The sequence below is a fragment of the Varanus komodoensis genome, unplaced genomic scaffold, assembly GCF_004798865.1.
Source record: "Varanus komodoensis strain SLA01 unplaced genomic scaffold, ASM479886v1 scaffold8, whole genome shotgun sequence".
Classification (NCBI taxonomy): Eukaryota; Metazoa; Chordata; class Lepidosauria; order Squamata; family Varanidae; genus Varanus; species Varanus komodoensis.
In genome coordinates this window covers 22,096,078-22,108,993 of record NW_025336481.1, presented here as the reverse complement: position 1 = coordinate 22,108,993, position 12,916 = coordinate 22,096,078, and the positions used below count along the sequence as shown (strand labels likewise).

The 12,916-nt window shown below is 40.2% G+C and overlaps 1 protein-coding gene across 3 annotated transcripts in view; it reads right to left on the bottom strand.

Moving 5' to 3' along the window:
* Positions 1–12,916, bottom strand: part of ANKS1B (ankyrin repeat and sterile alpha motif domain containing 1B) — a 325,003-nt gene that overhangs the window by 22,256 nt on the left and 289,831 nt on the right. For all 3 annotated transcript variants that reach the window (XM_044454764.1, XM_044454762.1, XM_044454763.1), the window contains one exon: positions 9,346–9,525. In XM_044454764.1, the coding sequence (XP_044310699.1) occupies positions 9,346–9,525 (180 nt within the window). The remainder of the gene's footprint in view (positions 1–9,345; positions 9,526–12,916) is intronic.

Sequence of the window (12,916 nt, the reverse complement as noted above, 5' to 3'; positions counted from 1 at the left end):
TTTTGGGCTTATAAGAAGACATTATGGAAGAGTTTCAATGCAAATGCATTTCACATCTATTCAGACTATTATCACCATTTTATAATTATGAAGTATAACTAAATAGCAGAAAAGAAAAAGTGGGTGTCTTTCAATCATATATTAGCCTTTGATGTGCATCCTATAGGTGAAAATGTTTTAAATGTAAATTACATTGGAAGAAAAAGCCAAAATAAACCAATACTGAGCATGATAAACGAGTGTCACTGCTGAGTAGCAAGCACTAGCATCAATGGCATTTGTACATTTGGTATTTGAAAGACATCGTTGCAAAACCTCTGAAGAGGCAGCAGAGCTTGGTAAAGTGGACCAACACTTTACTGGCTGCAGTAATTAGCGAAGATTGTGCAAAATGGAGTAACAATCATCACTTCTTTTCAACAGTAATTTGGAAGGTGGAAATTTTATTAAGTCAAAATAAATCTATTCATTAATTTGATTTATATCCTGCCATCCCACTAAGGAAATAACATTCAATAATTCATTGCATCGGTGGACTTGCGTCTAGCAATACAGAAATAGCCAAGGAAACAAAATGCCCAGTGCAACTACTAAAACAAAGGTAACAGAAAATCAAATTAGTATAATCTGACAACACCTGGTATATATTTCCTTATTTGGACACCACAAAAAAAAATAATCCAAGATAATAGTCCATAGTAGCTGAACAACTAAAATAAGCACCAGATGTAGTAGCTACCCACAGTCTCCAGAGCAGGCAACAATAAAAGGCTTTAAACAGATGAGAAATGCAACTACAATCTCTGGAGTACCTAGCAATTAATACATCAATAGCTTAACCACAGATGCAGAGCATAGCCAGCAGTTAAGAGAAGCAGCAGGAATTTAATATTGGTGTCTAAATAAAGCCTACGTTCAAAGAGACGCAGCTTCCTGCAAGAAAATTACTACTGCTCTTATTTTTCCTTCTGTGAAATCTGGATGCCTCACGCCAACTGACGGGCTCTATCATTACTAAAACTCTAAGGACCTACAGTGGAGGTCGCCTTCTTCAAACTGCCCAGAAAGAGTTCCTGCTATTCGGTCCTAGAAGGTGCACCGCAGCAAAGTGCAGTGTAGCCACCATTGTGGCTGCCAATGGTCACAACCCATTGCACTGTACAATCAGGTCAGCCGAAATTTCATATTAGCATTCTAAACATAGAAACCTTAATTAAGTGTGCTGTTCACCCTCACAAAGAATGCAAGACCATTATAGTGGGTGCTTCCTCAGTATGTTTATGTCAAAGGAATAGTTGCAGTTTGGACAAATGTGAAAAATAGCCTATAGGCCTCCCAGGCATGAAAGGGGCAAGATGACAAAAGTCCTGAGGATAAAAAATAGCTACCCATGAGAGATACTCTCAAGGGGCGCAGAATAAAAAGAGCATAACCTAACAACTGCATTTGTGGTACCTAAGAAAGAGTGAGAAATATTACCCTACATAAGAACCTTTGGCCACTTGAAGAGCGCAATTTCATAATGGAGCTATGATGACCTTCCAAGGGCAGCAGAACCCCATGGCTATTATATGCTGCCTAGATGGCCATAGGTTTTTTGGAGACCCAGCTACAAGGTCAGAAAAGTGCTCTAAGGTCAGAGCATGCTCTCCACCTCAGAGTTGGTATGGAGAGAACCACACTCCAAAATTGGAAGTGCATTCTCAGAGATAAGATTCAGGAGGTTTTCCAGGGGAAGGAGGAGACAAGTGTCACCATGATAGAAAGTACCCTGGCAGCATCTCAGCCTCTCCTTCTCACATGCCAATGGTGTGATGCCATTTTGAAGGGAGGGAGAAGCTTGGAAATAACCTTCACTTGCATGGTTCTTCTGATCTAAACAGTTCGGATTATGCCATTATAGCCTTAAGGCTTTGAAAAATGTCAGAATAACCACTGCAAAGCAGACTTTTTTCCCCTACCTATTCCTTCTATTAGTGCAGATGTGCTCAGTGCAGCACATGACCAGAGAAGAGTTATATCAGCACAAAAAAGGTACTTTGCATGCCTCAGAGTATGTCTTCCTGACAAAGGATGCTACTACAAGGATACAGAAAGCTACCTATGATAGTAGCTTCAAATCTGTTTTAAGAGGGATGTTTAAAGAGATTTGAAACATTCCCAGAAAAGACCTAGTGGCATTCTGAAGTTAATTCCATTTGACTACATTAATGCCCAAGGCTTATTTTACTCATTAACTAGTTCTATGTCTGTTAATGTTTCAGTGGACAGAAAACAGTCGTGGCACAGCAGAAAATCTGGACTGTATGGATGAAAATGGTTCTAACATAGAGGTCATTTGTCATTTCCACTAGTTATAGGAAATGTATGTAACACATACAAAAAGTGGTTCTGCATAAAAGTGCCAAAAGTTGAACTGTGACCAAGCTAGCAATTCCAGATAGAATTTTAGGAGAGGACTGAAACAGATGCAACTTAAAATACAGCTCAGACTGGGGGCAACAAGATTTAAATTGTGATGCCCAGGGAGCTGTGCTCGATGCTTCCTTCCCCACCCCTCATGCCTTAGCATGGTTCCCAGTTGTGAAAAGAGTTCTACTCATGTTCAAGCAACTCAAATGGAACTGAAGTGGTGCCAGTGCACCCAGTTACTGTTAGTTCTGAATGTTGACCTGTGAAATAAATATTTCCTTGGCTTTTTTTTTAAGAACTTCATGCAGGTCTGGATAGATTTGAAGAATGGCATATATCTCAACTTACATGCTAATAACTAAAGGTGAGTGTCCTACTATTTTCTACAAAGCAGATGGTGGCACATAGTGTTTTGGGACATCATAGGAAAAGTCTGGACTCAATAACTTTTAGGGACCAGGGCTTTGGGAGGAAGCCCTGGTCCCTAAAAGTTGAGTCCAGACTTTTAGTCAATTAGTCAATCTTCATAGCTACCCTGAGAATATTTTTATGCCTCAGTCTAATTTGTAAATGGAGAAACAAAAAGGTTTATCAAACTGGCTAAGGCTAGACTGAATTTGAGGCAAGTAGCATTGAATTTAAGAATTATTAATACGTAATCCAAATAGCTCAATGAGGAAGAAGTACAGTAGCCATTTCCTAATATATATACAAAAAAAGCTGTAAAAGACAGGAGAAAAAAGACCCTATCATTTTGCAACATTCTGGAAAAAGCATTCTAAGAAACACCTGCTTTCCAAACAACAGCATAACAAAAAAGATAATTTATGCGAATGTGATAGATTCTTGTCTAGTATTTTATTAAAATCAGGCAGCACTGGCTTTCTTGCTAACACTTACAGGTTAGCAAATAACTTTAATGCTATCTGAAATTCTAGTTATACATTCCAAATCTCAGCTTAATAATAAAACCTCAACCAATTTTCAAAATCAATGTCCAGGCCTAGATGCTCGCATCAAACTTGTGTCTGATGTTGGTATCCTTAGCTTTAAATACAGAACTATTCAAACTCACCTCCTAAGTGCATTCACAGACACTTGCAGCCTAATATTCTGGACAATGAATTCCTTTGAGTGCTATATGTACTTGGTCCTTAAGCATGTACTTGGTCCTTAAACTTTAGGCACATACCTCTCCTCATGTTTTTACTCAACTGCCTATCTCAGGCCTTCTTTTTTTCTACTTTTCCAAGGAATATAAATTCTACAAATATAGCATTGGATTTCAGCTTGCGTACCTGCACATAGTTCTCACTGAAGTAAATAGGAGTTATAACTAACTCCTATAACTAACCTTTCACATAGCTTTCAGTGCAACTAAGAGGAAGCTGGTTCTAACCTACTGAATTCAGAGAAATGTATGGAAATAGAACCATGCCATTTTACACCTCAAACTGAGATGGTGGTGCAAGTGTAGAATATGAGCAGCTCTGAATACAGGACAAGAGCTTCTCTCTCATATCTAACTCTACCAGTTGCCACAATACCTGCAAGGCAAGGCAGTAGCAGTTCAACTCCTCCTCATTCTTACTAGGTCTGACTGTAATGCACTATATCTCCTAGATACAAGTCAATAATATGAGGGGGATTTGAAATAGTCTCCTTTCTCCCAAATCTGCCTATACATGCTTCACACAGACATTTAAAATTAACCTAAGAATCAAGTATTTTAAAGGTGCAGTGCCTTAAGAAAAGCTGTGGGTTAAAAACTGATAATGAACTAAGAACACACATACATGAAAGAACAAAAAATGCTTGCTTAGTGGTTCATTTGGCACAACTGTTAAATAAATAAATAAATAAATAGAGGAGTAGAGTTACACATGGTTAGTGATCGGCCTAAAGAGAACTCTTTCCATGTGGGACACCATCTTGTCTTTCAGCACTACTTCGCAGTGTTCAATGGAGCTGTGAGAATGTGAAGTATTGGGGCTGATTAGTTAGGCTTCTGAAAATCTTTTCATGCCTACAGTATGCCAGATCACTGAGAGTGGGGTAAGGAGAGAGGTAAGGGTATGACATTCTGAGGAATCAGTGACAATTTAAATATCTTTTTTATTTTAATCCTAAGAAATTCCAATTCAACCATGTGCAGGCAAGTCTATTCAACTGAATCTGAATGTTTCAAAGAAGTCAGAAGAGTTATCTACTGATTTGAAGAAATGGTGTATTCAAGCTACGGGACCATCCTAGGAAGGTACTACTTAACAAATACTGAAGAAATACAGTGTATTGTTCCATGTCAAACAATAATCACATGCATTCAAATTGTTTAATATATTCTATCACAAGGAAATCAACAGAAGTTGCAAAGAAATAAATGATATGCACATTATTGTGGGGTAGTTTTTCTTATTAATTTTATTCTATGTAAAGAAGGATTCTGCTGAGGTACAACCTTCCAACTGATACTTTTTAAAAAATTAGGACCCTCTATATGGAGAACCCTTCCTTTCTAACTTGCTAAGGAAAAGAAATTAAAAGATTTCAGAGGCATTCTTATGGAGGTCAGTACATGTATACTGTGACACCTTCTGGTAGCTAATACATAGACAACAGACCCTGCCAGTTAATTTACCCACAAGACACTGTCATCTCAAGCTGGGTGCTGATAGCCACTATATTTGCATGTTTCCCATAGCCACCCAACTTTTCATGTGCTGTTGTATCATGCAGCAGGGTTGTTTGATGACCCAATATAACCCTAAAACAACCCATGTGTGATTTGAAGGTTGTCTGACTACCAAACAAACCCTGCTGCCTTGGGTTCACATGACATGAGAAACCATGGAAAACACCACTTGACAGCTCCTGCAAGTAAATTAACCCATGGTGGGATGTCAGGCCATGAGAATTCTCCCATAGGTTCCTTCTTTTCAGTGTTTTGATCTAGCAAAACCCTCAATGGACTTTGATTTCAAAAAGGGCTACAAGGTCACCTCTTCCATAGTATCAAATATTGAAAGGCGTCTGACTGCTCCAATCATTACAAGAAGTGAAGGGCTGCTGCATTTGCCTGAATCCAGATTCTTCCTTACACTTCATTCACCAAAATGGAATTCTCCTTTATTTGAACAAATTTGCCCTAAAGTTGAGATGAGCTGGTACATGCAGCCAACCTAAAACTACTGCAAACTACTTTCCAATTAATTTCCAGCTAGATGAACAGGAGCTGTGCTTTTCTCCAAAGGCAATTGCTTCAGGTCCTTCCTGTCATTCAACATGGACTTTTATAGGCTCATATGTCAGCCTTGGCACTTATCCCTCACAGCAGGATTCATCCTTACAATCTGAACTCCAACATATTGAACATGCACTTGTGCAGTGAAAACTTTACTGGCTGAGCACTTCCTCACTGCTGATGAAGTCATCACAACCCCTTCTCAAGCTCAATGACCTTTTATCTTCAAATTGAATCCAGAAGAAGGTGGGTGACAGAAACCTTAAGGGTATTTTCTTGGAAAAAGCATGTATGAAAATACAAACAGAATACAAACTATTTTCACCCAGAGAAAGAAAAAGGAAGATTTTAGATTTTATACACTAGGCAATCAGCTCAAGTTTTCCAAGTTCTAGGATTGTCCTGCTTTTTCTTCTTGAAAGTCAACAGGTAAGGAATGTTTGGCTCTCTTGGCATGCCGCCAGGAAGCCTCAGGGCAGTGCTCCAACAGAGGAAGATGGCAGGGGAAAAGAAAGATCACAGCCAAATGCAAATACAAATGAAGACTCTAAACCAACAGAGTTTTTAAAAAATGGTCAAGTGCTGGAACGTTGCTGTTTTACAGAGCAAAGCATCAGATCAGGTATGATGGAAATGCTCTGAAGGGAGCAATTTGAGTGCTTTCGGACACAATCCTATGCAAGACAGAAGAAAGTCCACAAACTGGCACAGAATTGCATTTTGTGTTTTTTATTTTTATATAATTTTTTATTAAGATGCTGTGTTTTATGCCATTTTGTCTTATTGTTAAACTGTCCCAAGACCATGGGGTAAGGGATGGTCTAAAAAGGATTTAAATAAACAAACAAATTTTTATAGACTCAGTTCTGAAATCTGTCCCTCTATATTCAAGTCACAAGATTTTTGTTAAATTAAGCTAATCCCTAGGAAGGAAAACTTACATGTTTGGGGAGTATTATGTCTTCAGAAAGGAAATAATAAGAGAGGGGCATCAAGATGCTGAAATAAAGAACTGGGAACTAGAATGAATGGGATATTCAGTGGCACATAAAAGAATAGTTGTAGTTAATTCTGTATTGTGATGCTTAACGTTTAAATTTTGTGTTCTTACTAGAAATTAATTTACCAAAATTTGTAACTGTTTTGTGCCTTCGCTCTTCTCTGCAAAATTAACTGAAACTATCTTGTACACTAGAGAGAATTACCCAGTTGCGTCTGCCACTAGGTTAAGAGAAAACATAATTGACCAGAAGATCATCTATCAACTAATTATTTCTTTGAAAATTAACTGGTACAAGTCAGTCAAATTGACATTCATAAAATGTTCATATGAACATACAAAACTTATCAGTTGCTCTTTTTTCCATCCTAACTGCAGTCAGCTTTAAAATCATGACATGGGCATTAACATCTTTCCCCCACCAGGCCGAACTGCTGCTGAAATAATCAATCTCTATTTGTGGGAATGCCAAACACTTGGATGCCTCTATCAGGGCAGAATGCCTGCTCAGTGAAGTGAGCTATTCATGCCTCTAACATGCTTCGTGAACTGCACTGGCCTCCCATCTGTTTTGGGTGCAATTCATAGTTCGGCATCATGTATACCATGATGCATTACAGCATGGTTTATGACTTGGCCTTTAGTCATACTGTGCACCATCAAAGAGCAGCATGCATCACCCCATGGCACTTCTGCTGACAGAAGCTCAACTATACTGACCTTTAAAATGAAATATGGTGTATCTTTTTGGTCAAGCATATGCTTGATTTAAGGTAGCCAGTATATTATTTATGTCTGGTTGATTGAATGGACAGACTGTTTTCAATTGTGTTTTGTAGATGGTTTAGTGAAGGTTACAAAACATTACTAAACACACTGGTAATTTTTCAAACACCACCAACAAAATATACACTGCCCTAAATGCTCTTTTATAAACTCCCCACACTGCACCCTAACTACAGATATGAGTTTCTGCAGATCTCTTGAGTTGTTCTCTTATGAGCAGGAATGACAGCCAACTACTTGGGAGTGAACATATGCTAGCCAATTTTAATCCAGGTATTTCTGTCAAAAGCTATAAAAGAAAATAATCTCCACTGTCCCAATTAGAAAGCAGAGTGACTTAGTGTGCTGCTAACACAGGACAGCATTTCACACTGTCCACATTCTAGAGGGACCTGCTACTAATTCAATGGGAGCCCAGCAGTTTCCAAAGTAGCCAGAAATGAACAGAAACACTCATTTCTGGAATGGTACAGATCCACAGAGCTCTACTGACCTGTCCCATTTTGGAAGCAATTCTGCTCATTCTCTGGGTTCCTTTAAGAAGCACCAGTCCCTGTTATGCAACAGTACCAGAGAAGATACAGCAGCAGTATTAGATACTGCCCATGGCATTTATTCATAGAGGGAATCAAAATAACAGAAACATACAACAACCGGGAAGTGTTTCAGAGATGATAAACTAACATGACTTGTGCTTTTCTGAAGTTCCTTAGTAGGAAAGAATAACATTATAGACAACACTGCCTAGTAACCCTGGCTCTCAGACACACATCAGGACCTCCACTGGGGGATGGAATCATGTGATCTTTTTTCAACTGAAAGGTTATTTTTCTAACCTCACATGATAGCTGACACTGCAGTATCGGTTAAGTAGGACTGACTTTTGAAGCTTGCTAAATTAATCCATTTCTCACAAATGCTTTCCATGTACCATGCACAAAACTAGGTTTCAAGCCAGAGTCAACCAAGAGAACTTTACTAAAACAAAGGAAAGGAAATCCCACAGGTAGGATATTTCTACAAAATTCAGCTTCCAGATGCAGGAAAGTTTGTGTCTTCTAAAAAATGGATGAGAAATGGGCAAAAAACAGTCAACCAGCCCACCTGTCATGTTTGAAGGCCTCTGGCAAACCAAGGTGGCACTGATAATGCCACTGACATGATAATGGACATCCCCGTGCATGTGTGGAGTACACTGTGAGATTCATTCCTGACAGTAATGCATTCAATACAATTCCCTCTATTTCTGTAGTTTGGGCACAAGTGCTTTGTCTTATGTAGCCCAAATGGCTAAAGACGAACGTGTAAGAAGTCCTGGGAAAAAAACAAAGGTTTTCAGAACAAAATTCTTTATGGGGCAAAAAAACCCAGTTCAGCAAATGAAGACTGAACTTGCAGGGGAGTCATGGAAGAGGGCACAGCAGAAAAAGCAGTGGCTGTCATACCAGAATTGCGAACAAGAGCGTTCTGCAGATAAATATTTTCTAGAAGATCCCACTTGACTGTACAACCAAATTCCAGCCATCAAGATGGTGCAGCAGAATCATTTACTGCTGCAACAAATAAATTTTGCATTCATAACAAAAGCAAATCTTATTTTCCTCAAACAGAATAATTTGATTTCACATTTTCATATTATGCACAACTCGTTATCAGGCCTGCTAGCATACAAATAACTGTAAACTGTGCAGAAGAGAAGGCCTCCTAGAATACTTTTACATTGGTAGAAGAGGCTAAAAGAAAAATTACAAAATATATGGCAAACAATTTCAGTTGAGAAGTCAGCATAGTTCAGAAATGTATTGCTATGGAATAACATTAGCAAAGATATACTTAAAATAACAGCAAATTTATAACTCTAGCTCTGATCCGCTGTAACAACAGTTACAACAGTTTCCAACTTTACCTGTGCCATCTGTCTCTCCAGTTTTGACCGAGGAATATCATCAAAGTAACTGTCATTTCTTCTTCTCCTTGCATCCCCCTGCATGATAATGTGTGGTACGTCCAGTGAGCCACCAGTAGTGTAAGTGCTTTGGCTGAGTGAAGGAGACAACTGGGGAGGAGTGTGGTTACCACTGGGTTCCTGCAGAGAATTGTGGGGGAAAATAACAGCACAAAATAAACACTGTTTGTTACATTGAGGTTTGTGAAGAATGTGTGCTCTCCAGGACTTCCATTGCCTTCCTCTCTCAGGTGGAACTTTCCCACAGCTTAGGATTACATCATGGTGCTTTGCCCCCACTCCTTTCCTTGCCCTGCAATCCTGAAGAAAGTGGGCCCCAGGAATCTGAATTGTGGGGAATGCCTGAATTGTGGGGAAGCTCTAGCTGCATCCATCCCTGCAAGTGAAGAGGTTGCATCCTCCCACCAGATACAAATCCCAGCATCACCATTGTGCTGCTAAGTGAGGTCCATGCAGGAGAGGGGGGGAACTCTCTCCCTTGGTTTTGGTCAATGCAGCTATACTGCATACCTCCACTCCAGACTGACTTATTAAAAGGACTGTTTATTAAAAAGAATATTAAAGAGGTGAGAGAGTAAGGAAGAATACTTAAAAGAAAATAAAGCATACAAGGAATCAACAGCCAACAATGAAACCTTGGAAATGACAATTACTGGAAAGGACAGCATGGATATTCCCTTTGGCTGAGAGAGGCACCTGGGTTTCAGAGGGGCAGAAAGCCCATATGACAGACGACCCCAAGAGTCACAATAATGAAAACCTCTGAGCAATTATGAGGTTTGGTGAGGGCACAGGGAAGCAATGTGGTGCCTACCGGTGTCAGTGTGCTCCCAGATGCCATGGCAAAACATTCCATTCTTCCAATTTTTTAATTTAAAATTATTTTTATCTTTTCTTCCTGGCAGCATGGATTCTTCCAAGCAAAGTGGAAGCCTGTGGCTTCTATCTGAATTTCCAAGGACTGCCCGTAAGAAGGTTCCTTGTCCTTTGTGACCAGCCATGCCCACTCATGGCAGCTCTTTTATGGCTGCAACCATAAGAGATTCTCAAATTCCCAGATGTATCCCTGGGCCCAAAAGGTTGCTGCCCTAGGCTAGGAGGTGGCAGTGATTGATAGCATTTGTGGAAGTAGTCCAAGAACATCTAATCACATGGAGAGGAAGGGAAGAGAGGCAGTTCTTACCTTGTTGGGCTGAGAGCTGAGCTAGCCAAATGTTATTTTAAAAGAATGTGTGTGTTGCTTAACTTGCCATCTCCCAAAGTGTGGGAAGGATGTGACATGATGGGATGCAGCACATGGAGGTTTGTGCCTCAGCTGTTTAAGGGAGGACTAAACTGACAGTTTTGCCAGGTGGCAGGGCCTCATGATAAAGATGAAAAGCCAAGAATGGCAATTTCAAGAATCACCTGCACAAATGAATCCTCAATAGTAAAGAAGTGTCTCAAGTGCTGACATACGGATTCTGTCAGATCTGTACATGCTGATCTGATAATAGCAATTCCACCACTGGTGTGCACTTTGAAGTACAAGTGGCTCCTGAACCTTACCTGGACATCAAAATCCAGTAACTGAGATGACTATAATTCTCTATCACAGAAGCACCCCAACCTGGTGCCTCCAGATGGCTGGGACAACAACTCCCATCACCCCAGGCAGCAGGAAGTGATGGGTACTATAGTCCATCTGCTCAAGAAAGACACTAATATGAAACTATGAAAACAAAATAAAAACACTAATGAAAATCACAATACTTCCTGAAAGGAATTTACTTCATAAGGAATAGGAAAGAGGGAAGGATGTAATAAGAACAATTCAGGGAGCAGTCCTATGGATGCTACATGCTGACTAGACAGCCGTACAGGACTTCAGAATCCCATCTCCAGTCTTGGAAACTTCTGAGATTGGAGCTCAGGCTCCAAAGTTGGAGCATGCTCCCTGCACCCGTGCAGCTCACACAGGGAGAGCTGCACCTGCCATGTGGGCACTTGGGGGCGGGGGGAGGAGGTAGGCACCTGCGTAGCATCCTGGCATCTCCTCAGTCTCACCTCCTCACACTCTAGGGCAAAAGACTTAGGTAGCCTGAATATGCCATTCATTCTAGGTTCCTTCTGCCCTCTGTATGATGCCATAATCCTTAAGAGTAGCCACACTGGATTCCACTGCCCATTAAGTTTCCAACACATGAAAAGCAATGGAAAATAATAAATCATTTGCTAATGAATGTTTAGGGTCCCTAATCTCCAACATAGGGAGTCCAAGACTGCAATAATACTGAAGGCCCTACCCTTTCAGTGCTGTGTGGAGGCTGCAGATTTCTCCACCACTGTCTTCTCTAGGTGGAGTCTTCTATCCAGACTCCCTATAGCAGTGTATCCAGTGCCCAGGGGCACCCCACACAGCACTCATAAAAGGGTCCCCAATGTGACACCCTAGCAACCTGCAAAACTGCTTTGTTTTTTTAATTCTGTTTTTAATGCATGTACACAAATTTGTATATATGCATAGTAATGAATAAGCAATGCATACCACTTTCTAGCAATTATGCAAAGGCTTCAACAAAATCAGACCAAATATCCAAAAGTATCCACTTAGAGATGGCACCAGGTTTTTCACCTGGGCCAATAAAGCATTGCAAGATCACTGATTGAAAGAGTTATAGGAGATGAGTGTTTATTCTTCCAATGTTCTAATATCAACCTTTTAGCTGTCAAAAAGGTGGAGAGAAGATATATATGCTGATCATTTGTTAATTTCCATAAAGTAGGCAATAATTTAAAAGCACATCTATGGGCATTAAAGACTGTTGCAGAGTAATATTTATCTGTGCATTAGCCTCCTCCCCAAAATGAACAATTATTGGATATTGCCAGGACAAATGTTTCAAAGATGTATTAGCTGAAACGAAGTCCCACAATTAGAAAAAGCTTTAGGGAAGAAATGCTTTGGTAACTAATACACACAAAACAAGACCCAGCCTAAGCTCCACAGATATGACAGGTTCAGATGCCAAAGTGATGATCCATTTTATGCTGGTGCTAATAGCAGTTTCTGAAATGCCCATGGCTCCTAAAAGGGTGGGACTGTTCGCCTGTGGTTTCCTCTATCTGTTTCCTCTCAAATTTTCCACACTCCCTCAGAATTAACTCATGGAAAACTCCTCTGCAGAATCTCTTATGGCAACCTCTCAGGGCCAAAGAGGGTGTGCTCCAGGCATCCTGCAGTGGACTACACTGACAAAGCTGGAGATATTGTAGGGCTACTGTACCAGAACTGCCAAAGCTAATGTGTGTAAGGAGTGTGAGTCATCTAGTGACATGGGACACTTCAAGGGGTTTTTTTTTAGCCTGGAGCTCCTCCCACCTTATCTATGCTGCCGGAGGAAAGAGTGTGAAGGATGGAAATCTGCCTGCTAAGCTTCTGCCTAGTTATGGAGAGTTACACAGCACACCCTAACGTGCAACTCAGTTTATGTCACAACCCCTTTTATGAGACAGAAAATCATAACAAGTT